The sequence below is a fragment of the Hemicordylus capensis genome, chromosome 6, assembly GCF_027244095.1.
Source record: "Hemicordylus capensis ecotype Gifberg chromosome 6, rHemCap1.1.pri, whole genome shotgun sequence".
NCBI lineage: Eukaryota > Metazoa > Chordata > Lepidosauria > Squamata > Cordylidae > Hemicordylus > Hemicordylus capensis.
In genome coordinates this window covers 26,268,982-26,296,742 of record NC_069662.1, presented here as the reverse complement: position 1 = coordinate 26,296,742, position 27,761 = coordinate 26,268,982, and the positions used below count along the sequence as shown (strand labels likewise).

The 27,761-nt window shown below is 44.7% G+C and overlaps 1 protein-coding gene across 1 annotated transcript; it reads right to left on the bottom strand.

The window, feature by feature from the left end:
- On the bottom strand, positions 1-27,739 carry LOC128330992 (vomeronasal type-2 receptor 26-like). Its single transcript, XM_053264359.1, has 5 exons — positions 27,452-27,739; positions 21,820-22,671; positions 20,288-20,515; positions 17,519-17,645; positions 1-902 (listed from the first exon to the last, which is right to left on the bottom strand). The coding sequence occupies exons 1-5, from the start codon at positions 27,737-27,739 to the stop codon at positions 1-3; spliced, it is 2,397 nt and encodes a 798-aa protein (XP_053120334.1).
- Positions 27,740-27,761: the final 22 nt, after the last annotated feature.

Here is a 27,761-nt window from a genome sequence, read left to right as displayed (position 1 = left end):
TCAGGGCTTTCTTCTCATTAGCTGTTCCCTGTTGTTCAGCTCAGGCCTCAACATGATTATATAACATTTGGGGAAAAAGATGCATCCTAACAGCATTGCACTAGATGCTAAAATAGAGAAGATCTCCACTAATACCATGCCTTTCCCCTTAGAACTTACATAAGTTGGAACAAAGGATAGCCAAACACTGCAGAAGACCAACATGCTGAAAGTGATAAACTTAGCTTCATTGAAACAGTCAGGTAGCTTCCTGGCAATGAAAGCAACAATGAAACTGGCAATGGCCAGCAAGCCCATATAGCCCAGGACACAGTAAAACAAAGTCACAGAGCCCTCGTTACATTCCAGGACAATTTCCCCAACTGTTGAGTACAAATCAACATCTGGGAATGAGGGAGAGGTTGCCATCCACACAGCACAAATGCCTGCTTGAATAAGAGAACAGGAAATAACAGTGGTATTGGCCAGACTTTTCCCCACGCATTTCCTCATCTTGGAACCTGGCTTGGTGGCTATGAAAGCAAGAACCACAGTGATGGTTTTTGCCAGCACACAAGAAACAGCTACTGAGAAGATGATGCCAAAAGCAGTTTGTCGCAGGAGGCATGTTACCTTCTCGGGATGGCCAATGAATAGCAAAGTGCAAAGGAAGCAAAGCAGGAGGGAGGCAAGGAGACCGTAGGTGAGGTTCCTGTTATTGGCTTTGACTATGGGAGTGTTGTGATGCCTCATGAAAATTCCTAGCACTACAGCTGTAATCAAAAACAAGAAAAGAGAAGAAGAGGCTAAACTGATCCCCAAAGGTTCTTCATAAGATAGGAAGCTGATGTCCTTAGGAATACAAAAATCCCGGTTTTTGTTTGGATAGTTTTCATCTGTGCATTTATCACAGTCATTCATGTCTGAAAGGGATGAGAAGTGTTCTTGATATCACATGTATGCCACCAAAACAGTATAATTTTTATTTTACACAGGAATGCCTCTCCCAAGGCCTCATGCTGTGGGGAGGGGAGTTTGTCCTAGCCCCGCCTAGGCATGAGCCCAAGAGGCACCTGATTGGTCAGGGCCTAAGAGAGGGCGGAGCTAGGTTTGAAGCTACTGGTGCTCCCTGCCCCAAACTAACAGTTGGCACCGAGATTTCCCTCCCTCCCATCCCTGGGCTCTGAAGGGGCATTGCTGGTCGTCCTTTTGGGGGCCGGGTAGGAATTTTTGGCTTCCAATGCATTGGCCATGTTGGGTTTTTTTTCACCTACATCGTTCTGAGACTCGATTTAGTTAGTAGTTAGTTGGTCACAGCTGGGCAGGGACAGTGTGGGTTAGGGGTTAGCTAAAGGGATTTAACATCGGTGAGCACCCTTGGGCAGTTAAGTAGGTTCGGTGGTCAGTTGCTCCCTTGTGGTTTGTGAGGCCCAGGGAGGCTGGTTGGCCATGGAGCCGGATTCAGGATTTCGCAAGTCCTAGGGCTCAGCGGTCCGGGAGGTGTGAAGCCCTGGAAATGCCCAGACCCCGTGGGGTTGACTATGAAGGGACAGAAGTGGGTTTCCACCTGCTTCTTTCCAGAGTCAGGGTGTGTCGCCCATTTAGGGCAAGGGCTAGGACTGGGGAGTCTGAACCCTGCCTTGATAGGCCCACACTGTCATGGGGGGTGGGGGTGGTGGAGTTTTCCCCCTCCTATTATCTGCTGCTCAAGTCAATTAAATAATCGGACAATAAAGTTGTGGCCCTTTTATACCCAAACACTGGTGTCTGTGTCTTCTTGGGCTAGGGTCTGGTGACAAAAAGGTTATGAAGATGTATAACCTCTACAGGTCAAGGCTATGACAAATAGCTCTCATGGGCACTTAACCCTTCCTTATTTTTTATGGTACCCAAATTCTTGGGAGCCTTGAGGTCTTGGGGTACCTGTAATAATTCAGTTTTAGCTTGAATGATCAGATCTCTAATCACAATCATTCATGTCTGAAAAAGACAAATGTATTCTTGATTTTGCATGCATGCCATCGAAGTGTCATAATTTTTTGGCTTACATATAAAAAGAGTCAAGCATCCTGACTTCCGGTTGGACTGCCAACGCAGCTGCACGCCTCTCTGACGGGAGGATCGAGAAGAAGGAATTTAGGGGGGTTTTGAGGCTTCAACCCCCCCCCAACTTCACCCTGGATTAAAGGGTAGATCAAGATAAACCACGGTCCCCCCTTTGCCAGCTCTCTAAGCCAGAGTTGCGATGGAGGTCGCAATTATGTCTTAGGTAAGAGTGGTGGGGGCAGGATTTAAATCAAGCTGTCTTTCTTCTGCGAAAATCTTTTTGACCAAAGCTGGCTGGCAGCCAATCTCTACGGCTTCGATCTAATTAATTGCTAAAGTTCAAGACGCTCACCTCTCAATGTGATTGATGTTAAATTGCTGCAATTTCTCCTGCATTTACTGGGAAGACAGTTACAAGACGCGGCTGTAAGTTCTTTTTGGCTATAAATAAGGAGAGGAATCCAATCTTCCTGTTAATTAGTGGAATTTAAGAGACTAACTGAAGTTCAAAAGTTTTTAGTATTTGGAAAAAGATCTTAATAGTGGGAATTATTTTTCTTACTATTTGAAAAAGTTTATGGAAGAGGAGATTTGCTATTCGTCATTTAAGCTGTCTATTACTAACTCAGCCAATTATAGTCATAAGGCATTCCACACTACTGTGAGAAAACTGAACTGCTACTGATAAGATATGAGTTGTGGTGCAGAACTGTTTACATTTGGAGAATAATCACAGGCTTTTACTTTCTCTTTTGAGACCAAGGACATTAAACCCTGCTGTGAAAGTGTTTTACTCCTTTCTCTCTTCCTTGAGAAGGGGGAAGAAGGGGGGAGGGGAAAAAAAGAGGACAAGAAAAAGAGGAAGATAATGTCAAAAAAAACTACAACAAAGCCAGATACAGCCACAGCTTAGGAAATTTTCTCTTCCAAGTCCAGGCGTGGAGGAAGTCAGGATGGCTGAAAATTTGGATAAGACACTGGCAGAAATGAAACAAATTCTTCAGTCAAACACTAATGGCCTCCAACAAGTTACTTTGGATATGACTCAAGTCAAGCAGAACATGCAACAAATAAATGATAGAGCGTCAAATATAGAGGAAACCGTCAAAGAATTAGCACAAGACAATAAAGAATTTAAATTAAGGGTTGACAATTTAGAGAAAGATGTGGGATCACTGAAAGATGGCAGAGAAAATCTTTTAGATCAAATGGCATTGCTGGAATTAAGACAAAAAGAGAGACTCTTAAGGTTCAGGGGCATCCCAGAGAAAGCTGATCAGAATATTAAAAAACTACTTGGGGAAGAACTTGCATTACTTTTGGGAATTACAGCTGGAGAGATGGAGGCACAGATTGAGAAAGCTTTTCGCCTAAATTTGGATTTTGCCACAAACCAAAAATTAATTAAAGATTGCCTGGTGGAATTTACTTCTAAATCAATTACTGAGCGAATTTTTCAGGCTCACTTTACTACAGCCCTCACAATCGACGCCCATCAGATAAAATTTTTGAAAGAAATTCCAGCTAGAATTTTAAGGAAACGTAAGGATTACAAATTTTTGACTGTAGCATTAAATGCCAATGGAATATGTTTTAGGTGGGAATTACCAGAGGGAGTGTCTTTCTTCTACAAGGGTAAGAAGAATAGACTTACGGAGCTTCTTAAAGTGCAAGAATTTTGGTGGAAATACAAAAAAGACTTATCTCCTGAGCACCCTGCTTCCTCAATACATAAATAGAACCTGACAATATGGATTACAAACGAAATTACAGATTTTTTTCTTGGAACATTAATGGGTTAAATTCTAAAGTTAAAAGAAACAGAGTCTTTCATTTTAGGGATGTGCGGTTCGGTTCGGATCCGAAACAGTTCGTTCTGAACCGGTTCGGATTCAGCGGTTCGATCCCGGACCGAATCGGGCCATTTTGGGACCGATCCGGACCGAATCCGAGCCGGTTCGGCGGTGCCAGAGGCTTCAATTCACTGTCTTGAGTGTCTCTGTGAAGTTTGGTGTGTGTCCTCCATTTTGTGGCTCATTCCTGAAACTTTTGCTCCTGGCATCCATTTTGTGATGCTATTTTCAGGCATTGTATTGGCTGCGCTATTGATCCTTTGATTGGCCAGAATGAGTCCTTTGGTCTGGTAGGCTGCTTGGCTGTTGCACTGTTGAGAGCTGGCACCCTGTTGGCCGTGGGGGGAGTGCAAAGGTGGGGGCTTCCAAAGGAGGGAATTTCAAACCTATATAAACCCAAGCCTCTTGCCTTGGCTGCAGTTGTGGGATCATCTCTGAGACCTTGCTCTTTTGCTGCTGGTGTCTGCTGTGGTCATATTAGTGTGTGTCTGTCTCTCTGCTCTCTCTTTGTGTTGTTGTGTGCCACCTTTTGTCCATCTGCCCTCTGTGTCTGTCTCATCTGTCCAAAGTTACCTCTTTACTTTTCCCTCAACTTTTCCCAACTTTTCCTGTTGTGTTTTCTTCTGTTCTCTTCTCCCTTTACCCTTTCTCTCTCTCCCCCCCTCACTCATTCTTCCCAAAGTTTTGGCTTGCCCTCCCCCCCCACCCATCTTCTGCATTGCTTTGCTGTTTTTGTGCCTTCTTGCCTGACTTTTGTTCCACTTTTTGACTTCCATTCAATTTGATTGTTTATTGCTTCTGTGTAAATTTATATATTTGCTGCTTTTGGTTTTTAATTAATAACTTGTGCCATTGTTATTGCTGGATGCTTGAGTTCTGTTTCTGAGGATTTAGTTTATATTATTGCTGCAATTGATTCCTTGGGTTCTGATTTTGATTGTTAATTTGTATCCTCCCTGGTGCTGCTGCCTGTTGAGTCCTGTCTTCCTTTGGATTTTGTTGTGAGATTAGCTTCTTTTGGTTCGGGTTTTGCTGTGTGTGTATCCCACTCCCTTCCTCCCTGCTGGTTGTTGTTGGTTCCTCCCCCACCCCCACCCCAGACTTTCTGCCCAGTTTGGTCTCAGGTTTTCTTTTTTGGACTCTTTTTCATTACTGATTGGTTTGGTTTGATTCATTGATAGTTCCCCTCTGTGTGGTCCTGCTCCTAGCTTCCCCCTACCTCCCCTCCAGAAACCCACTCCCCCCACTGCCAGCCACCTCCTCCACTCCTGCCCTGCCCCCTCCCACTCAGATTCTGCCCCCTTGATGCACACTAATCCCCCCAAAACACACCCTGCCCTCTGGTCTCTCCCCCTCTTGCCCCCCTGACTCCCTGCTACATACCCCAGACCCCCTGAAACACCCCCCACCCCACAAACACCCTCTGGTCTCTCCCCCTCTTGCCCCCCTGACTCCCTGCTACATACCCCAGACCCCCTGAAACACCCCCCACCCCCCAAACACCCTCTGGTCTCTCCCCCTCTTGCCCCCCTGACTCCCTGCTACATACCCCAGACCCCCTGAAACACCCCCCACCCCCCAAACACCCTCTGGTCTCTCCCCCTCTTGCCCCCCTGACTCCCTGCTACATACCCCAGACCCCCTGAAACACCCCCCACCCCCCAAAACCCTCTGGTCTCTCCTCTTGGGACCGCTGCTGCTGCTGTCCTCCCACACCCGAATCCCCCCTCCCTGCTGCTACATTACAGCTCTCCTCCTCTCTTCTTCCTCTCTCTCTCTCTTTCTCTCTCCTCATCCTTCCCTTCACTTCTTCTTCCTCCCACAGCTGCAGCCACACAGTAGCCTACCACCTCCGACCTCACCTGGAGGTCCCCGCCATCGGTTTTTTTTTCTTTTAAAAGTTGTTCATTTCATTTGTCTCTGCTTGGGGGTGAGTTGAGCGACACAAATAGTGTTGTCTGTCTCCTCACTTCTGCCCCTCCATCATTGACCTACCCCGGCTGCCTGTGCCTCGTGCGGCCACCCTGTTGTGTCCCAGCCCAGGGGTGGCTGGCTGGCTGGCAGCGGCGTATCCGTGACCAGCAGTGAGCGGCAGGAGAAGGACCGGAAGAAGAGGGGTTAGTGCATGTGCAATTGTGCACCTTTTGTTGCCCCCTTTCCCTCCCTAGTTGGTGGTTTTAAATAGGGACACCCCTATTTTGAAATGCATTTGGGTGTGGGGAGGAGGGAGGGACCCTTGGAGAGGAGATGTACTGTTGTAACTTGTGTCTTCTTGCTCAATGAAGAAATTGCTGCTGTGTGCTGCGTTGCATTGCATGCGTCTTGCAGTTGGTCTTTGAACAGGTGCATTCCAGAGTGTTTCATGGCCTCTGGGGCAGAGTGGAGCCATGGGTTCCGATGCTGCCACTACATGCTGTGTGCCAATGCCATGCCAGAGAGTTTCCTGGCCTCTGGGTGGGGCAGAGTGGGGCCATGGGTTCCGATGCTGCCACTACATGCTGTGTGCCAATGCCATGCCAGAGAGTTTCCTGGCCTCTGGGTGGGGCAGAGTGGGGCCATGGGTTCCGATGCTGCCACTACATGCTGTGTGCCAATGCCATGCTAGAGAGTTTCCTGGCCTCTGGGTGGGGCAGAGTGGGGCCATGGGTTCCAATGCTGCCACTACATGCTGTGTGCCAATGCCATGCCAGAGAGTTTCCTGGCCTCTGGGTGGGGCAGAGTGGGGCCATCATGGGTTCTTCTCTGATGCTTGCTGCTACTACATGGCTGCTGTGCCAATACACATATATGATGATGATGTTCCATCCATGCTGCCATCAAGTGTTTCCTGCTGCTTGCTTGCCATGGTGGGCAGAGTCACAGTGTGGGTTTGTTCAACTTCTGTGCAGGTGCGACTGGGTTCTGGTTTTGGTTGTGTGCAATTTAAAGTCACTAAATAGGCTGCATTGAGTTTGATGCTCCCCCCACAGGAGCATTACTTGAAAACCACCCCCCAGAACCATACCACACTGTGTGTTTCAGTTCACTAAATAAGGGTTTCCTCCTTTGATCTGCAGGTGCCCAAGCTTTGACTGCGTCCCTCCCACCCCGGTAGGTGCTGTGCCCTCCCCCCATCCACTCTCCCCAAAAATAAAATAAAAACTTGCCACCCACACCACAACTACTCCACCCAACTGCCCGTGGTCCACCCTTTAATCCCCAATTTTTAAAAAAACCTCCCAGACCCATCTCCCCAATTGGCTTGACTTCCAATTTTTAAAAGGTCACCCTCTCCCGCTCAATTCAATTGGCTTCCCCCCCATATCAAAAAGTCTTCCTCCCCCCCCCATTGGCTTAATTGTTCAAAAACAAACTCCCCCCCCCGCAAGCTCCAAATCAATTGGCTTTCTTTTCTTTTGCCCCTCACAACCCCCTCCAAATTATCTTTTTGACCCTTTCTGGCTTTCCTCTTAAAGTCTCCCTCCTTGTAACCTAAGCATGTCTGAGCGCCGTGTGGCGGGCTGGGCTCGCTCAAGGTTGCCAGGCAGAGGTGGGAAAGGCCAGGTGTGGGGTGTGCCTGCGGCACGGAGAGGGAGAGGATGCGGGGAGCCCGAGGACACCCCGCTCCTCCCCATTGGGCAAATCTTTGCCCCGGCTCCATCTTTGGTCCACAGGATCAATTTCCCCTCGCCTGCTGCCGGCAATCGCGGCAGAGGCAGAGGCTTCATTACGGCTGTGGCGGGTCCCTCCTCGCCGGCACCAGGTGCTGCTGAGGTACCGCCAGTCACTGTGGTGGAGGAGACTGTGGAGGTGGAAGAGCAGGTAAAGGGCGGGGAGGATGTAGCCAGGTTCTCCCTCCCTCTGGGGCCCCTTCCCCCTATCCTTTCGCCGCTCAGTGGCCCCCCCCCTCGTGAAGCCCGACACTCTGGTGGGGAGCGGTCTGGCGAAGTGGTGGAGGAGAGGCCTGCCTCTCCGATGCCAGTTGAGCCGGGCCCTTCCTCTGGTGTGGAGGGCAGAAGGGGCGGGTTGGGTGGCAGCAATGGGAAGGCAGCGGCGGCCGCCCCCCCCCCAGGACTGCAGCCACCCAGAGAAAAATGGCCTAGGACGGCGCCCAGGGCTCAGGAGGCCAAGGGCAGTGGTGCATGGGTGCATTTTGAGGTCCCTCAAGATGCCCCATTCCACGCCCACTGTGTCCACTGCAGGATGCTTGTCAGCCATGGAAAGAACCCTGCGCACCTGGGTACGACACCTATGTGGAGACACATAGAGCGTCATCACCCAGGTCTCAGGGGACAGGCTGGCAGCGCTAGTGCGCCTTGTGCATCTGCCACTAGGGCGGGCAGCGGCAGTGTGCCAGCCAGCAGGCAGGCTACACTGCCCGTCAAGCAGTGGACGCAGTCCTCGGGCAGCCAGCGTATTGTTCGCGTGGACCATCATCACCTCACCCGCCTCATAGGGGAGATGATTTCCACCGATGACCAGCCGTTTCAGGTGTTCGAGAACAACGGCTTCCGCCGGATTCTCCAATACCTGGTGCCCGAATATGTCATCCCCTCAAGGACCACGTTCAGCCAGAACGTGGTCCCCTCCCTGTACCGCCAGTGCAGGGAGCTCGTGTCAGCCGAGTTGCGTGCAGCTCCAGCCGGGACAAGCGTGCATTTCACGACTGACCTCTGGACCAGTGTCAGTGGGATGCACGCTTCTTTCCTGGCCCTCACTGCCCACTGGTGGGGACCAGAGAGTGAGGGGACCTCCTCGGGCGATGTTTCCGGGTCCGGCACGGCTCCCGCTGCACTACGGCACAGGTAGGCTGTCCTGCATGTGGAGACGATGGACACGAGGCACACCGCAGAGGAGGTGGCGGCTGTACTCGACCGCCAGATAGAGGAGTGGATTGGCGGGTGTCCACACCTCTCCCGCGGCTTCATTGTCACTGACAATGGAGCCAACGTTACCGCCGCTGTCGAGACGTTCATGGACTGTGTGAACATACAGTGTATGGCACACACGCTCCATCTGACCGTCAGGGACGCCCTTGGCCTTAAGGAGCTGAAGGCGTCCCAGGAGAGGGGGGCCCGCCCCATCCCAGTTGCTGTTGCTGCCACGGTCACGCTTGTGGATAAGTCCCGCAAGCTGGCCGCCCACTTCCACCGCAGCGAGAAGTCCAGGAGACTGCTTCACCACAAGCAGGATGACCTTGGGCTTCCTCGCCATCTCATCCCTTCGGATGTTGAGACGCGGTGGAACTCCACCTTCCTCCTGTTCCAGCGCCTGTTGGAGCAGGAGAGAGCCCTTGTCGCCCTGGCGAGGGACGAGTCCTTGGATGTCTGTGACTTCTCGAACGCAGAGTGGAAGCAGATGTCCGAGGCGGTGTCGGCACTCCAGCCCTTCCAATTTGCCATGAAGGGCTTGTGTGCCGACACCACTCCCTTGAGCCAGGCGCTGCCCACAGCTATGGGTCTGGAGAAGCTGATGGGTGAACTCCAGATTTCTCTGACCACGCCAGAGGGTCGTGCTCTGGCTGGGAGGCTGAGGTCTGGGGTTGACAGGCAGCTCAGTGGGGTGCTGGTTGAGAGGGAGGAGTATGTCCTCGCTTGTCTCTGTTACCCAGCCCTGTGAGTGCCGACGACTTGCTCAGGTGGAGGGGCATCCTGGTCGAGGTTAGGGGGAGGAGTCCGCTAGGGCCCTCAGAGACCAGGATGTTGGTAGTGGTGCGGGGACAGCCACCCAACCCAGACCCAGCAGCAGCATGGGCGGCCAGCCGGCGTCAGCTTCCCCTTCCCCTTCCTCTTCCCTGTCCAGCAGCGCGGCATCCCAGGCGGCGCCATCGCAGCAGCCACTTGCTACCGACTCGAGATCCGCCCAGTGGTTTCAGCGGTTCTGCTATGGCGCCATGCCTGGTATGCAGGAGGCTCGACCTGCCAGGCCCCCCTCCAGTGCTGAGGAATGCATTGTGCAGTACTTGGAGGAGCCTGTGAAGGAAGACGGCGTGGACTGCGCACAGTTCTGGGCAAGTCGCCGCCAAGTCTGGCCGGACCTGGCGGTGGTGGCTGTGTGCCTCCTCTCCTGCCCCCCAACCAGTGTCCAGAGCAAGCGGGTGTTCTCACATGCCGGGGATGTGGTGACACCCTCTCGCTCCCGCTTGGACCCTGGTCTGGTGGAGCAGCTGGTCTTCCTGAAGGTGAACCTCCCCCTGTTGGGCTACCCCAAGCTGGATTTTGAGCCGGGTGAGTGATTACCGTGGGTTGCCCTATGGTTGGTCACCTGCCTGGCTCGACCTCTGTGCTTATCCCTACCCTCCTCCCATCCACCTCTAGCTGAGCTGACGTGCCAGATGCTGAGCCGTGCCAGCCAGTCGCAGCATGTAGTGTGCCCACACACAGATGCATTGGTAGTAGTAGTTGTAGTGCTGCGACTGGCCAGACGTTTACAATGCCCACGCCCACCTAAAAAGAAACCCAATGCTGACCAGCACAGGCCCTTATCTCTCCACCTGTCAGCATTTGGGGACCTGGCGCGGCACACACCCCAAAAGTAGCACAGCCCAAATAGTACTAGACTCAGCAGCAGCGGTGGGTATACGTTCTAATGCAGTGTAAATATTGTAAATACTTGTATGTAAATAAACATGTAAATAACTTTTTCTGTAAAACCCCATGTTAAAACCAACCCTCAAAATTATGCAAAAGAAAAAAAAGGTAACAAAGGGAGAAGAAAATGAATGATGAATGCTAAATGAATTGATTTTATTGAAAATGTTACCAGTAATCATGGGGGGCTTGGTTTACATGGAGAAAATAATTGGATGATTTTTTATAATGAAACGAATGAATTATTATCTTATGTTCATCTTGATTGTGGTCACTGTTGATGTTGGCTGATGGCCAAAAAACCCCCCAAAAACCATCAGAATAGCAATGAACTGGCTGCCAACACAACATATTGATTGATAGCTATGCAGGGGGGGAATTGGGTCTCTGTGTGTGTGTGTGTGTGTGTGTGTGTGTGTGTGTGGTGCAGGCTCAGTCTTTCTCTTCCTGTTGTGTGTGTGTGTGTCTGTCTGTCTGTGTGAATGGATGCCTAGCACTGTCTCTGTGTGTGGATGCTTTCTGTGTAGTGTGCTGTCTTCTGTGTCTGTGCTGTGTGTCTGTCTACCTTTTTTTCCTCCCCCCCATGCGTCCCTCCATCCCTCCCCTCATCCTCCCCCCTTCCTCTTCACCACCCTCCATCCTCCCTTCCAGCCCACCACCACCTCACCTGCCCCCAAACCCCGGCCTGGCAGATGATGAGAATCTGGTCTCCCTCTGAAGCACACACGTGATCACGTGTGTGCATAATATGTGGCTGACCCAACTCTGAGCCGGACCCTCCTCCCCCTTCAATCCCCTCTGCCACATCCCTCTCCCCCTCCACCTTCTTCCCCCCTTTCCTCCCCCCTCCCTCCCTCCCTCCCCCCTCCTAGCTAAGCAGCGCACACATACAAACACAAAACACCTGTGGTGGCAAACACCACCAGCACACATGCACTCACACTGGTGCCACCACCTGCCTTGGGCCTCTCTGTGTCCTTGAGCAAATATGTGGTGGTGGACCAGAGAAGCATTTCTTTCAAGTAAGGCAAAAGGCATGCACTCACTGCACACACACACACACACACGAAGAAGAGGTGAAAAGACAAGAAGAGGCAACTTCTAGAACCAGCAGCAGCAGGTAGGTGTTGTGTAATTGTGTTGCTTCCTTCCCAATGCCACTGCCCATGCTCAATGCTCAGTCTGCTGAAATTAAACTAGCTACTATCATCCTCACACGCAGCTCAGCTGAGCTGCTGCACAGCACTCACTAACTAGACACTACAGCTGGTGGTGGTAGAAAAGAAGATGTCCTGTCCTGGTGGATTTTAAACTTTCAAATCTCTGTGCTAGGATTGCCTTGCCTCCTCCTCCTGCCTGTAATTGCGCCCTCTTGCAGTTACATCGTGATGGGTTGGTGTGTGCGCGCCATCTACTTAGGTCTCCTCCTCATGTTGGCTTGGCTTGCTAGGCACTGGCTGGCAGCAGCTGTTGGCTGTGTGTGCTAGGCTCAGGCTGTGGCGTGCGTGACTGGAATGGGAATGTTAGTGTAGCAGCAACACTGGATGTGGTGGTAGCAGTAGTAGTAGTTGTTGTTGCTGGGCTGGTGGCTGCTGGCCTGTGCTGACTCTGCGCACTTGGTCTGGTTTGGATGCGGATGTAGGGTGTGTGTGTGCATCATCCATGGGGAGCAGCAGAGCAGAGCAGAGCAGGTTGGCTGGCTTCTGTCTGTCGGGCCTAGTCAGTGGCAGTCACTGAGTGAGGCGGTGGTTTCTTTGGGCATCACATCACCCATCATGCAGGTCTGCTGCTCCGGCTCCTGCTTCTTCTCTGAGTGTGTGCTGTTGTGCTTGGTGTGCTGCTCCACTGCTGCTGCTGTGCTGGCAGGCAGCAACAGCAGTGGCCTTTTTGTTAGATCAGAGAGTTGGTGTTGTCTCTCTGAGTGTCCTCTTAGTTGCTTGGATAGGTGTGGTGGTAGTAGGTAGGCATTAAGGTTGACTGGGTGTTACGTGTTAGGGCGCCCAGAGAGAGGGGCAAAAAAGCTGGGGTGGCAATTGTTGGGTTGCCCCTAGTATTATTGGTGAATTTTTGAAAATAAAAAATTTCCCATTGGCTAGAATGGGGGTTTGGGGCTGCCCCAGACCCACGTCTGTGGGGCAGCAGCAGCCCCAAAGTGGGTCCGGGGCCATGGCAAAAAGGTCCTCAGTCCCTCCCAGCAATCCCCGGAGAGATAGGAGTGATGGTTTTTTTATTAGGATTTCCTAAGGCATTAAATGAATAACTGTCTCTCTATGTGGCTTTTTATCACCTTTCACCCAGTGACACACATTCTATTCTTTCCAATTAGATATTATTGAATGCCTTAGAAAATCTTAATAAAAAAAACCATCACTCCTATCTCTCCGGGGATTGCTGGGAAGGACTGAGGCCATTTTTGCCATGGCCCCGGACCCACTTTGGGGCTGCTGCCGCCCCACAGAGGCGGGTCTGGGGCAGCCCCAAACCCCCATTCTAGCCAATGGGAAATTTTTTATTTTCAAAAATTCACCAATAATACTCGGAGCAACCAATTGCCTTGGAATTGTTGGGGTGGAGGACACCCATGGGTGGCTACCACCCACCCCAGCTTTTGCCCCTAAGTGCTCCACATTGGGAGTTATGGGCAAAAATTGAAAATTTAAAAAAAATTGTAAAAAATCAGAGGAAGGTCCAATCGACTTGAAATTTGGGTGGCAGGTAGAACGCAAGGTCCCCTTCAAAACCAGATACTTTTTGAAATCCGAACTGCTTCAGATCCGAACCGGACCGGGGGGTGGTCTGGCAAAACCAAAACCAAACCACCCCGGTCCGGTTCGGACCCGGTTCGGATCCGAACCGAACCGGGAGAACCGGTTTTATGCACATCCCTATTTCATTTTCTTAAAAAACAAAATTTGGATATTGTGTGTTTACAAGAGACCCGCATTAGAAAGCAAGATAGAAAATTTTTGGTTAATAAGGCCTTAGGACAAGAATTTGTTTCTTCAGACAAGAAAAAAAAAGAGGGGTAGTATTTTATCTCAAACAACAATTTGAACCTAAACTGATTTTTAAAGACGAAGAAGGCAGGATATTAGCACTGGAAATTCTAATTTCCGGAATTAAAGCAGTGATAATTGGAATCTATGCCCCAAATGAAAAGAAAGTTGAATTTTATAATTATTTGGATCAAAAGATGGCGGAGCTATAGAATGTCAATTTAATTATATTGGGAGATTTTAATGGAGTTGTCTCGACATCTTTGGATAGAAAATCTGACATTTCGGATAGGAATTTACAAGGTAAACTTCCAAAAGTATTTTTTGACTTAGTAGAACACATGGATCTTTATGACTTGTGGAGAATTAAAAATTCCACTGCAAAAGAATATACTTATTTCTCTGAAAGACATCAGTCACATTCAAGGATAGATATGGTTTGGACATCTAAAGCTATTACACCATGTATGGAAAGGATGGATATTTTACCTAGGACTTTTTCAGATCATAACCCAATTTGCTTTACATGGAAGAAGAAAAGAACGACCTCATTTCATTGGAGATTGAATGAATACCTCTTGAAAAAACCAGACGTCATGGAGAAAGCTAAAAAGAAATTAAAGGACTATTTTGAACTGAATTTGAATCAGGGAACAGACAATAAAATTGTTTGGGATGCAAGTAAAGCGGTTATGAGAGGGTTTTTTATACAGCAAAATTTATATTTTAAAAAGCAAAGAGGACTGAAAAAAGAGACATTATTGATGCAGATCTCCAAAAAGGAAAGGGAATTATTATGGGCTAAAGATAAGAAGACAGTCATACAAGCTATCAAAATGTTGCAACAACAACTTTCTATGTTAATAGCAAATGAACTAGAACGGAATTTGAAATACGTTAAGCAAAGGACATTCGAGTTCGCAAACAAACCAGGCAAGTTGTTAGCTTGGAAAATTAGATCTGAGAAGAAGAAAAAATATATATCCAAAATACTTACAAAAAATGGGCTCTCATGATGGAAAGGAAATAAGAGCGGAATTCTTTAAATATTATTCAGAATTATATAAAGGCAAAATAGTTGAAGACAAAAAAATTGAGCAGTTTCTCAGGACCAAAAATATTCCAAAACTTACTAAGGAGCAAATAGAAACTATGAATGCTCCGATAACAGTTATGGAAGTAATAGAAGTAATAAATCAAGCCAAGCCCAATAAGGCCCCTGGGCCTGATGGACTGTCAGCTTTATACTATAAGTCACTTAAAGATCAAATTTTACAACCTCTTCAATGGACTATGAATGATATTTTACAAAAAGGGTCTATGCCGGATTCGTGGAAGCACGCAAATATTGCAGTAATCCCCAAACCAGACCAAGACTTAATGTTAGTTAAAAACTATAGACCAATTTCACTTTTAAATAATGATTATAAGCTTTTTGCTGCTATTTTGGCAAGAAGAATGAAGGTTATACTGAGGCATTTTATTCATGAAGATCAAGCTGGATTTTTACCAAAGAGACAATTGAGAGATAATGTCAGAACAGTCTTGAGTGTACTGGAGTACTATGAAAAACATAATGATAAACAGATGGTGATGATTTTTTTGGATGCAGAGAAAGCTTTTGACAATATTTCGTGGCAGTTTTTGTGGAGATTACTAGAGGTAATGAGTGCTGGCAATAATTTTATTAGGGCAACTAAGACGATTTATTCGGAGCAATATGCTAAGATTATTGTAAATGGGGAATTATCAGACAATTGTGTAATACAAAAAGGGACTAGACAAGGATGTCCACTTTCCCCATTGCTTTTTATATTGGTTCTAGAAGTGCTTTGTAGAACTATTAGAGAAGATGATAAATTACATGGTCCCAAAATTGGGAAACAGGATTATAAGCTGAGAGCCTTTGCAGATGATGTTGTGCTGTTTTTAGAGAATCCAATGGATAAGATTGAAAGACTTTTGGATAAAATACAATAATTTGGTCAGCTGGCTGGATTTCATATAAACAAGACTAAGACTAAGGTGTTAACTAAAAATATGGATCAGAAAACCAAAGACAGATTCTCTGAAATAAGTGAGCTGAAAGTGGAGAAGAAAGTTAAATATTTGGGGGTTTGGTTATCAAATAATAACTCCCTGTTGTTTACAAATAATTATGTCAAAATATGGAATTCAGTGAAAATTGATTTACAAAGATGGTCTAAAATGAATCTGTCTTTAATGGGAAGAATTTCAGTGGTGAAAATGAATGTCCTGCCTAAAATGTTGTTTCTCTTTCAGACTATTCCCATAATTAACACTTTAACTTGTTTTAAGCAATGGCAGAAAGACATAACTAAGTTTCTTTGGCAGGGGAAAAGACCAAGAATTAATTTTAAGAATCTAACAGATGCAAAGGAAAGAGGTGGTCTTAACTTGCCAGACTTAAGGTTGTATTTTGATGCTGTTTGTTTGACATGGTTAAAAGAATGGATAACGCTAAGAAATCCTAGAATTCTTGATTTAGAAGGATTTGACAGAAGGTTTGGTTGGCATGCGTATTTGTGGTATGAAAAAAGTAAAATACATAAAGATTTTTTGAACCACTATGTGAGAAGGAGTTTAATGAGGGTGTGGTTAAAATACAAAAATTGGTTTGAACCTAAAACTCCGTTATGGGTATCTCCGATTGAAGCCTTATCACGTAAAGAAGTAAATATGCAAATGTGTTGGGGTACCTATAGGGATTTGTTACATTTTCAGGAAAAGGATTGTAAGTTAAAAAGCTTAACTGAAATACAAGATTTGGTTAGAGATTGGTTTCAGTATCATCAGTTAAATGAGATGTATAAGAAGGACCTTAAAGTCGGATTCGAGGACCAGACTTCAAATTTTGAGAAGGAATTATGTCAAAATGATGAAAAATTAGTTTCTAAAATTTATAAACTGTTGCTTTTGGAGGAAACAAGAGGCGAAGTGGTTAAAACGACTATGATAAAATGGGCTCAAGATGCGGGGCGTAATATAGAAATGGCAGCCTGGGAAAAGTTATGGAAAAATGATTTAAAATTTACTGCATGTTATGCTATTAAAGAAAATTATTATAAAATGATGTATAGATGGTATCTGACACCAAAAAAATTGACATTGATGTATAAAAATGTTTCAAACAAATGTTGGAAGTGTGGACATTTTGAAGGCACATTTTTTCACATGTGGTGGACCTGTGGGAAGGCTAAAGCCTATTGGGACATGATATATAATGAATTAAAGAAAATATTTAAAACGACATTTCCTAAGAAGCCTGAATCCTTCCTGCTGGGAATAACACAAGGTGTAATATCTACAACCAATTTAACATTTTTTATGTATGCCTCCACGGCGGCTAGAATTATATATGCACAGAAATGGAAGTCTAGTGAACTTCCTACAAAAGAAGACTGGCTGTTAAAAATTTTGGAATATGCAGAGATGGCAAAACTTACAGCACTATTAAGAGATCAAAACTTAGAATGTTTTAAAGAAGATTGGAAACTATTTTTGTTGTATCTAAAGAATTACTTTCCTACTATGGACTTGACAGCAGGGTTTGAAATTTAGTATAAATCGCAGGTTGGTTAGATTAATTATGTTTGTAAGGGTTTGAACTTATGTTTTGAATTATTATCATAGCAAGGGTAAATTTTATAGTTGTTGATTCACGAAGAAATGTGAGCAGGAAGTCCACCTTCTATGTGTGTATTTTTAATGAATGATAATATTGCTATTGTTAAAATCAATAAAAATTGAATTTGAAAAAAAAAAAAGTCAAGCATCCTTTAACCCTTAAGCATAATCTATACATGTCATGGCTTTGATGAATAGTTTTTCTAGTCACACCTAGCCCTCCAAATGTTTTATGGAAACCTTAAAATCTAATGCATGTATGTATGTATTTCCTTTGGTGCCATGAAGTTCTGAGGAAATTATTATACACAGTTATATCTTCAATTCTTTTCTGCTTCAGCATCTTCACATTCATGCATGATTTCATATGGAGGTTCTCTGGAATGCAGATAATCTGATTGGTACACGGATATAATGTCATTCTTACCTTTCACACTTGAAATCTTCCCTTCTGGACATGAAATGCAATCATAACAGCAAAATGGCTCCCCCTCTTTAATTTTCTTGCTTGTACCAGGATGGCAACTCTCACTACATACAGAAATGGGCCTTGTCTAAGCCATAAATGAAAGTGGGGGGTGGGGGGAGGAAAGAGATATTGAGAAAATCAACTTGCCATTCTTAAAGTTCCATTGTCTATGCATGATTACCTGAAGGAGCATGGGTATTGCTGGGCTGTGACATCAACCTATACTGCCTTGTGGGAATTCATCTTGTACTGATATATTAGAACTATAGGAACCATAGAAGCTGGGACATTCAAATGTGTGCTCAACACACATCTGCTACATTAGAGAACTGTGTGGGTTAAGGCAACAGAGAAGAAGCTGCCATACTATATGCCATAGTATATTATTATTATTATTGCCGATGATGTTGTTTTGAAGAACTATTATCGTTTAACTGGGTTCCTCAAAGTTGTTTAACTGGGTTCCTCAAAGTTGTTTAATTGGGTTCCTCAAAGCTCTTAAAGAAGAAGAGTTCAAGATGAATTAGTTGTCCCATTTTGTCATTTGAAAAGGATACAACAAAAATTATGGTAATTATAATATAATTAACAAAAGGTTGTTCCAGGTGATTATGATTCTTCAAAGCAATGATAAAATCAATTAAATTTATTCAGTAAGGGGTCTCAGAAAGACATTTTTTTAAAAGTAGTCCTGAGTAGAACTAATGGAGACCATGTTTAGTGTCTATAAATATTATTTTATTTTATTTATTTATTTAACATATTTTTATACCACTCAAAACTCACGTCTCTAAGTTTTGTGATTGCTTACATAGTGCTCAGGGGCCGCTGTTCTAACAGGTGGGTCTCCATGATGTCTCTGTCCATCTCAAATCTGTGTGGATGCTGCTGGAGAAGCTTCATGGATATTAGAGTCACTTCTGTACTGACATTTATATTTAGCAGTCATAGAGCTGCTCCAGCAGTGTACACACTTGTATGAGATGGATAGAGGTAGTGTGAGCATGCCACTTCAAAAAAGAAAAAAGGCTCCAGTGCAGTATGTAAGCTAGTGCCTCCAACCTATGACCCCGTCCGACATGCTGTGAATTTGATTTGTATCTGACTCTCAGCTTATTGGTTACAAAGCAATATTGTCTATACTTTGACTGGCTGCCATCTTGAAAACAAACATTTTCTTTTGAAGCTTTGAGGAGCGAAAAGCTAGGGTTTTGTGCTTGGAGATATTTTGAAGTATGGAGTTCCTTTAAGACTCCCCCCACCCCCTTAGAAGACCAAGGAATCTTTCATAAGGAAATGCAAGGACTGTGGTTATTTAGAAGCACTGCCATCAATTGAAGCATCAGGAAGTCCAAGTTATCTTCAGCAAAAGAATACATTATCAGGTGCATTTCTTAGAGAACTGGACATTTATATTATCTTTCAAAACGGGAGGTCAACAATGTGGATTTTTATGGATAATAATCTATTTTTGGATTTTCATTTGTGACGTTTTATGATTTTCTATTTATGTATCATTTCCAGAATAGGCCTATGCACATGTTGTTGGTTTACATATAGTATTTGTGTCTATTTTTATATGAGCTATATTAAATGTACAGTTCATATTTTTGGTGGATCTTTCTTTCTTTCTTTCTTTTTTTCTTTCTTTCTTTCTTGACATATTGAAAAAACATGGTGTGTCAGGGGAAAAGAAACACCCCCCCAAAAAACAGGGTTCCCTGGAACCCCTTCCCATGTACTGTGTATCTGTATCTAACTGGATGTTGCCTATACCATTTATGTATGATCTAATCCAAGGTATCTTTGTTTCAATATATAGATTTTATGGAATTATTAAGATTACACATAAGGATTTTGCAAACCGGCCTTAATCAGCTCTCTCCTTTAAACTGTAAATATAGGCTGACATCAAATGCTGATTGTACAGCTAAAAAAATATACATGAAGCATCATCAGCCTCACTTCTGAAGCATGGGGTTTCCTGCATGGAAGGCATGACTACCCAATCTTCCCTCCCTGGGTGTGGGGTCGGGGAGTGAGATAGGAATTTCCGCTAGTCTCCTCTCCATATAACCTGGAAGTAGGTCCCTGAGGAATGCACAAGCCTCAAGATCCTACTTCTGGGTCACACAGAGTAGTTTGAAGGGAGGGGGTTTGGCAAAAATCACTCATGCATGTGAACAAGCCCTTGTGCTTCAGAAACAGAACCGCTAGCACTGTTAATATGCTTTTCTAGCTGGATGTCTGCCATAATGTGCCTGCCTTATGTCTTCATCTGGAAATAATATTCTCGTCTAAGTTATTCAAATGCCATTTTCTATAACATGACAATGTATGATGTGACTACCTGAACTATATCTAGCAAGGATAGCTGAGGAAGTGGATCAGATAAAAACTCAATGGCTGATATTGTGGGGAAACAGAGGGAGACTCTTCTTGCAGCTGGAGGCTTTCCACTACTGCAGCACATGAGCAGAGCAGGAGGTGATTTTTACTTATATTCCATGACTCAACAAGTGCTCTGTGCCTTCCAAAAAATTGTCCCAGAGACTCACACAGCCCTCAGGGACATTTTTTTTTGGAACAGAGCACTTAGTCTGGATGCCAGTCAATATTTTAAAATGGCTGCATGCCAGCCAATGAAATTAATGTTGTGCACGCCAATTGAAACAGTTCCTCATTTAGAACTGAGAGAGTTTTGAAGTTACTGACAATTGGACTTACTTGGTTAAACCAGCTGTGCCATATTATAGAATCTTCATTGATAGTGAATGCTTGGTCTGGAGGAACAAGAGGATCCATCCTGCCAACTTTGACTGCATTAACAGATTGGTTTGAGGAAACAATCCAGTTGATAATATCAAAACCAGCTACTAATTCCAAATTTTGGTCAAATGAAACCTTATCCCCAGCACTGTTGTTAAATGAAACACTTCTCAGATTGTGATGGAGCTAGACAGAAAAGGAGAATATAAACATTTATAAACTCTTGTGGCTGACTCTTTCAGATAAAGATCTAATGGTATGAGCAGAATGATGTGTTGACCACTTCTAGGATCTGATGGTATAAGAATGATGTAGGAAGTTTTGAGATTTTCAATAGACATTGCCTCTGTTTTGGACCACAGCATGCATTTGCATGTAACATGAAACTGGAGTTGAAGGGGCCAGGGGTTGCCAAACCTGTGCATCCAAATGCAGGACACCCTGTCCAAACCCCAGTTCCACATGGAGAGTGACCTGAGGTTTCACTCTCCAGACTCCAATTTGTACTCTCAGGTTGTAGTGAGTTTCACCACCCCAACCCAAGGTTTAATGGAGCCCGCATTATGGGTGAACGTGGAACTGCAGACTGTGTTCCCTGTAACCAGAGTTGAGGGAGGAAGCTCCTCCCTCTCTCCAGCTGTGATTGGCTGTGAGGCTGTCCTTCATACAAGAAGGAAGCCCACACAGCCACCTCACTGCAGTCTTCCTGACTGTAGAGAGCTTGCTTTCTGTTATGTCCAGATTTGGACAGGAGAGCAGGATGGCATGGTGAGTGGAGCCGCAGCTCCATTTGACCCGCAGTTTTGCGTTACATGTGAATGCAGTCTATGTATATGTCTCTGTGTTCAGGCTTGGGGGTCGTGTACTTCCAGTGACTGTTGCTGGTGTCTGTCTTATATTTCTTTTTAGATTGTGAGCCCTTTGGTGACAGAGAGCCATCTTATTTATTTATTATTTCTCTATGTAAACTACTTTGGAAACTTTTGTTGTAATGTGGTATATAAGTTGTTGTTGTTGTTCTGTCTAAGTCAGTTTAGCTTTCTTGCTTGATGTCCTGAATTTCAAACTGAGAGGTTCTGTCTCTCTGCGTAAGAGACTGTTAGGCTGTTCTTTGGGGGTTTTTATCCTATGTTTTAGTTAGTAATAAGTATCAAACTCTTGTTTCTCAGTTAAAATTGGCTTCACTTATACAAGATAAGTAATTACTCTGCAACAAGAAGTCTTCCTTCTTATGGACCCAGAACATGCAGAAGGGGAAACTGAGATAATTAGCAGAACATATTATTGCACACTCTGCCAATAATCAGTTTATCAAGCTTTTCTTTTAAGTGAAATAAGCCTGATTGAAATATGGGCAGCATGACAATATTCTATCATTTCCAGCTGATGTGGACTGAAAAGAATATGAAAATGCAAGTGCAAGGAGAACATCGGGAGAGATACTACATCCAAAATACAATGCTTTGCCCATGAAGATGTATAGCCATTACCTCCCAGAATTGTTGTTTTTGAAGACCCAATCTTCCTTCCATCACCATTGCCCTGTGTTTGAGGCTACATGACAGATCATGTAAAGCATGGGCCAAGGCATAGACAGCATTATAGATAATATAGCTGTGACCAGTCATGCTCATTTCAAAAAAAGTTGCAGGAAGGTGATCCAGCTTCTCTTCGCCTGTACAAATATCTCCTTCCACTTTGCCCAGATCTGCATTTGGGAATACACAGCCAAAGGCCTGTTGCCAGAAGTCCCAGATAAAACCATCGTCTTTGGAGCTGGATGGGTTTCTGTTCCTCACAAATAGGTGAAATCCTAGTAGATCATTGGAGTGAATTCTAAAGGATATTGTACCATCGAACATGTCTGTACCCCATGTCCTTTGATAGACAAATGAAGTGAGTTCAATCTGAGTTGTTCCTATCCAAACAATACCTTTCAGAGTCAGATGTTCTAGTTCTGATAAATATGGAAGCCATCTTAAAAATGCCACGGAATAAGATTCTCCATAAACCACCACTACATTGGCTTTGCTCTTCATTACTTTATCATGTATTTTTGCCCCCTGGTTTAGCACACCCATAACTTGAGTTATGTAACTTGCTTTGAAGATTTTTTCTATGAAGGCAAAACAAATGCCTCTCCTGGAGAACACTGGAAGTACTGTTTGCACAAACCTTTCACCATTGTCAGTATCCATAGTAAGGACCCCAATCCATGTCCACTCAAAATGCAGTAATAAAGAAAGTATCCCTTTATACTGAAGGGCTTCCTTAGGGGCCATCTGGTAAAAGGAAAGGCCTGGAGTTTTATAATTCATCACTGGAGCAGAGCCATATATAAGCTGTGGAGATATATGAAGGGAACGAGGAAGATGAATTAATAAGAGCATTTATTCAGCAGCAATGCCAAGTATGCCGGCATGTCAGATATATTGCAAGCAGTTTTTCTTGAGACTCTGTCAGTTAAGTTATCTTTATAATTCCTATGCTGTAGACACAAGATCTAAGACTGGGAGAAGAGGAGCTTGCCTATGGCCATCAATTTTCCCCCAGCTGACAGAGAATTGCACTAGATATTGTTTGACGTATGACTCCCATCCTAATTAATTTGTCCTACTATACCAGAAAATAGAGGGATTTTTTTTTAAAACAATATTAAAAGGGTGTAGGTGTGTGCTCAAGTGCATATTATAGGATGGACCCATTCAGGTGCGTAACAACGATCGGGCAAGGGGAGACAGTTGTCTGGGGGCCCCACTACCTGGAGGGGCCCCCCAGAGGCACTTCACATGACTCCCCATTGCCCCCTGCCCAGCCCCAAGGCCCCTCAGCCACTTGCCCTGTTCGCCGTCTCTCCAGCTTGTTCTCCTGGCCGGGAATCGAAGCAGCAGACAAGCTGCAAAGAACTCCTTTTCTCCCGCCTCTCAGCTGATCGGCGGGTGGGCAGGGCTTCCGCGGAGGCCTCTGTGTAGGCCTCTGTGAAGCCTAACTCCAGTAGGGCCCAAGCCAGCCAGGAAGGAGGAGGCAGCCAGAGTGGCCACCACTGTTCTCTGCAGCAGAAGACCCCTTGCTGCCCCCAACCCAGCCCAGCATTTGCCAGGTAGAGTGTGAACTCCTTTTTGTGGTTACCTTTTCCGCCCCCCCCCCCCCCCCCGGATATATAGGGATCTGCTTGGCATAGGTCTTTGATATGGGGGGTGGGACTGAGAAGTCTCTGACTATTTATTTTAAAACAGCTTGGAAAATTTGTTGGCTTAAAAAAAACTATCTAAAAAGTCCTATAAGTGGCTTGTTTCATGGCAGAAAATTACAAAAACTTCTGGAAGAAACAGTATTATATTTATTTTATTCATTCATTCATTTATAAATGCACTTATGTTCAAGTTGTTTTGCAACCCAGAAGGTCTGAGTGAGAACTGTGAAGCATGTCTTGTGCTTTTATTTTATTTTATTTTTCTTGTGTGTGAACTGCTCCCCAATAACTTGCAGGGACTTCAGGGTAAATCTGGCCAACATGTGAATGCAGCACCTCTACTCCAGAGGAGATGTGTGTTAAAGGGCTTTAAAAGCCTCCTGTGAAAAACCTCCTGGAATTGAACTTGACTGAATTTGTTCAGAATTCTAAGAAAACAAACATAGGCTCACCCTGCATGGTTGGAAGTCTCCTTTGCTAATCTGCAGCGAGGGGGCCATTTTAATCATTCATCTTTCTAGTGTGTTCTAGGCATTAAAAGTAAAACAAATGTATAGTACTCAATGTATATCACTATATATTGTGACGTGTGTGTGTGTGTATTCAGTGAAATGTATTTCCAGGCAGCATACTTATTTTGGAATATCAGACTTAAATCCTTTGGGGCCTGGGGTGTGCGGAGGCCCTGGACTTTGAGTGGGGGGGGGCATTTTAAAATTTCGTCTCTGGGCCCACTCCAACCTTGCTACGCCCCTGGACCCATTGCAGTGAAATAGTGGTACAAAACTATTAACTGAGATCCCATGTGAAGCTCACTTCTTGTCCATTGTGTTTTCAAGGGCTTTGACTACCAACTTGCAGGTTTCTCTGCATGGTACAGCTTATTTAGATGCATTGCAGTCCAGTTTCTCATACCTTTTAAAACTGAAATTACTTTGGCTGATGACATGCCCTATGATGCTGATTTGTCTCCCCATAACATGCAGAGCCTCCAACCATGATATTCTTCTGGATTGCCTTTCATATTGGAGGGGGCTCTGCTACTGTGGTTCGGCTCCTAAATTGATAAGTCATTTTCAGAAGATGGGTTTTGTGAACTATTGTGCTACATCATGATAATAATATAGTTTCTATCTACCCCTCCCCAATAGTTACTACCCACCCCACCACCCACAAATGTCATCAGTATGCTGATGAGATACAGCTCTACTTCACATTTCCATCATCTAAACCAGGGATGCACAACTTCATCCCTACTGCACAAGTTGGATTACAACTCTCATCATCTGTCTCTATTGACCATTGTGTCTGGAAATGATGGGAGCTGTAGTCCAAGGAGACTCCCCTACATGCTGTGATGATTCTGAAAACATGTGGTGGGGCCAGGGGAGATATACTGAAAATCATATCCTGTGGATTGCTATGAATCAACCAAGTGGGCTGCTCCTTCCCTATAGGGCAAGGATATTTGTGCAAAACAAAGACATCCATTGCTAGCTGGACTGAGTCGCTTTGAGTGGATTTTGCCACATAAAAAGTAAAGGTAACGTTAGTTATGCAGGTGTGCTACATCTGTGTCTGACTGTTGCTGGTATCTATTGTCTGTTTCTTTTAGATTGTGAGCCCTTTGGGGACAGGGATCCATCTTATTTATTTATTATGTCTCTGTGTAAACGGCCCTGAGCCATTTTTGGAAGGGCGGTACAGAAATCAAATAATAATAGTAATAATACCCCACTTTCACAAATAATAAACAAAACAGGCCTCAGATACCAAACATCTAAAACATCAAGTCAAATAAACCATCTGCTGTACATGGACGATCTGAAGTTGTATGGAAAGTCCCAGTCAGAAATCGAATCACTGCTAAACACTGTCCGTATATTCAGTAGCGATATAGCAACGGAGTTTGGACTTGACAAGTGTGCTGCATTAATAATGAACAGAGGAAAAATAACAAAAACAGAAGGAACAGAACTGCCCAATGGAAACAACATCAAGAACCTGGAAGAGAAAGAACATTACAAATACTTGGGCATTCTCCAGGCTGATAACATTGCACACACTGAAGTTAAAAGAAAAATTGGGAGTGAATACATCAGGAGAGTTAGAAAAATCCTCAAGTCCAAACTCAATGGTGGGAACACCATACAAGTCATAAAAACCTGGGCTATAGCTGTTATCAGATACACTGCAGGAATAATCGACTGGACCCAGGCAGAGCTAGATCGTAAGACCAGGAAAATCATGACCATCAATCATGCTCTGCACCCCCACAGTGATGTAGATAGGCTATACCTCCCTCGCAGCTCAGGTGGAAGAGGAATGCTGCAAGTCCATCAAACAGTGGCGGAGGAGAAAAGAGGCCATGAAGAATATATAAAGGACAGTGAAGAAGATGCACTTCAAATGGTCAATAACGCAAAACTATTCAACACCAATGAAACAAAGCAGGCCTACAAGAAAGAACAAGTCAAGAACCGAGCAGAAAAATGGAGAAATAAGCCCCTGCATGGTCAATATTTGCACAATATAAGTGGAAAATCAGACATCACCAAGACCTGGCAATGGCTTAAGAATGGCAACTTGAAGAAAGAAACAGAGGGTTTAATACTGGCTGCGCAAGAACAGGAACTAAGAACAAATGCAATAAGAGCAAAAGTCGAAAAATCCACCAAAAACAGCAAGTGCCGCCTTTGTCAAGAAGCAGATGAAACAGTGGACCACCTAATCAGCTGTTGTAAGAAGATCTCACAGACTGACTACAAACAAAGGCATGACAAGGTAGCAGGGATGATACACTGGAACATCTGCAAAAAAATACAAGCTACCTGTAGCCAAAAATTGGTGGGACCATACAATTGAAAAAGTTGAAGAAAATGAAGATGTAAAAATATTATGGGACTTCCGACTACAAAGAGACAAACATCTGTCACACAATACACCAGATATAACTGTAGTCAAGAAGAAAGAAAAACAAGTCAAAATAATCGACATAGTAATACCAGGGGATAGCAGAACAGAAGAAAAAGTAATAGAAAAAATCACAAAATACAAAGATCTACAAATTGAAATTGAAAGGCTGTGGCAGAAAAAGACCAAAATAATCCCAGGCGTAATTGGCGCCCTGGGTGCAGTTCCAAAAGACCTTGAAGAGCACCTCAACACCATAGGGGCCACAGAAATCACCATCAGCCAATTACAAAAAGCAGCTTTACTGGGAACAGCCTATATTCTGCAATGATCTCTATAATAACAACAGCAACAACATTGATAATAAAATTCAGCCATGCCAGGTCCTTGGGAAGGACTCGATGTCTGGATAAAACAAACCAGTCAATAACACCTGTCTGACTGTGTAAACAAGAAATAATAATTTAGTGAATGGACCTGAGCTCAGTTGCATAACTCAAGATAAGGATGTATTGAAGTATAAAAGATTACAAGTTGCTAGTTTCTATGGGCCACTTCTCTACTAAGTTCTTGCCAATTTGTTGTTCATAATTAAATGTACTCTATCTGTGCTACTCCTAGAAGGAGTGTTTCATACTGTTGTCTGACTAGGCAAGGAAACTCCTCCTTGATTATTTTATTTCTTTGAAATGCAGTCTGTTCATCTGGGTGGGCAATCCACCCCCACAAAAAGGGAAAAACTGGATTGTCTGCGGGGGGGTAAGCTTTTTAAGGCCTCCTCCCCACTAGCCCTCTTCTCACAAACAGTGAGAAAGGGCTCGTTATTTCTCATTTATTAATGAACTATAAGGACTACCTTTCTTAGACACAGTTTGACATTCACATGAATGATAAAGGCCATCTGATTAAGTTCAAAGCACAAATCACAAAAACACACCAGGTAGTGCAAAGGAAGCACAATCAAGTGTTAAATTATCTTTCTCCCATATAGTCACAAACAGAGGCCCATATCCTACCTGTGGAATCTTGTAGATATCTAAGACAGTTGCCACATTTAGGGAGATCTCAGGGTCCAGTCCCCCAATCACTGCAATTAGGTTATTCAGGCAATCACATTTGTAATTGGGAACAAATCTCTCAGGAGTGGAGATAAGTAACATTGTGGCATGATAGGTCCATTTTGGAGAGAAGTAACTGTCATAGATGTGGAAGCCCAAGGTGACATTTGGTAAGAGTTGAGGGTTTTCATTAATCTCCTGTACAGCAAATGCCAAGGCCAGGATATGCTGATAATTCTTAGGCATTGCTCTAGAATGAAAGTGGCAT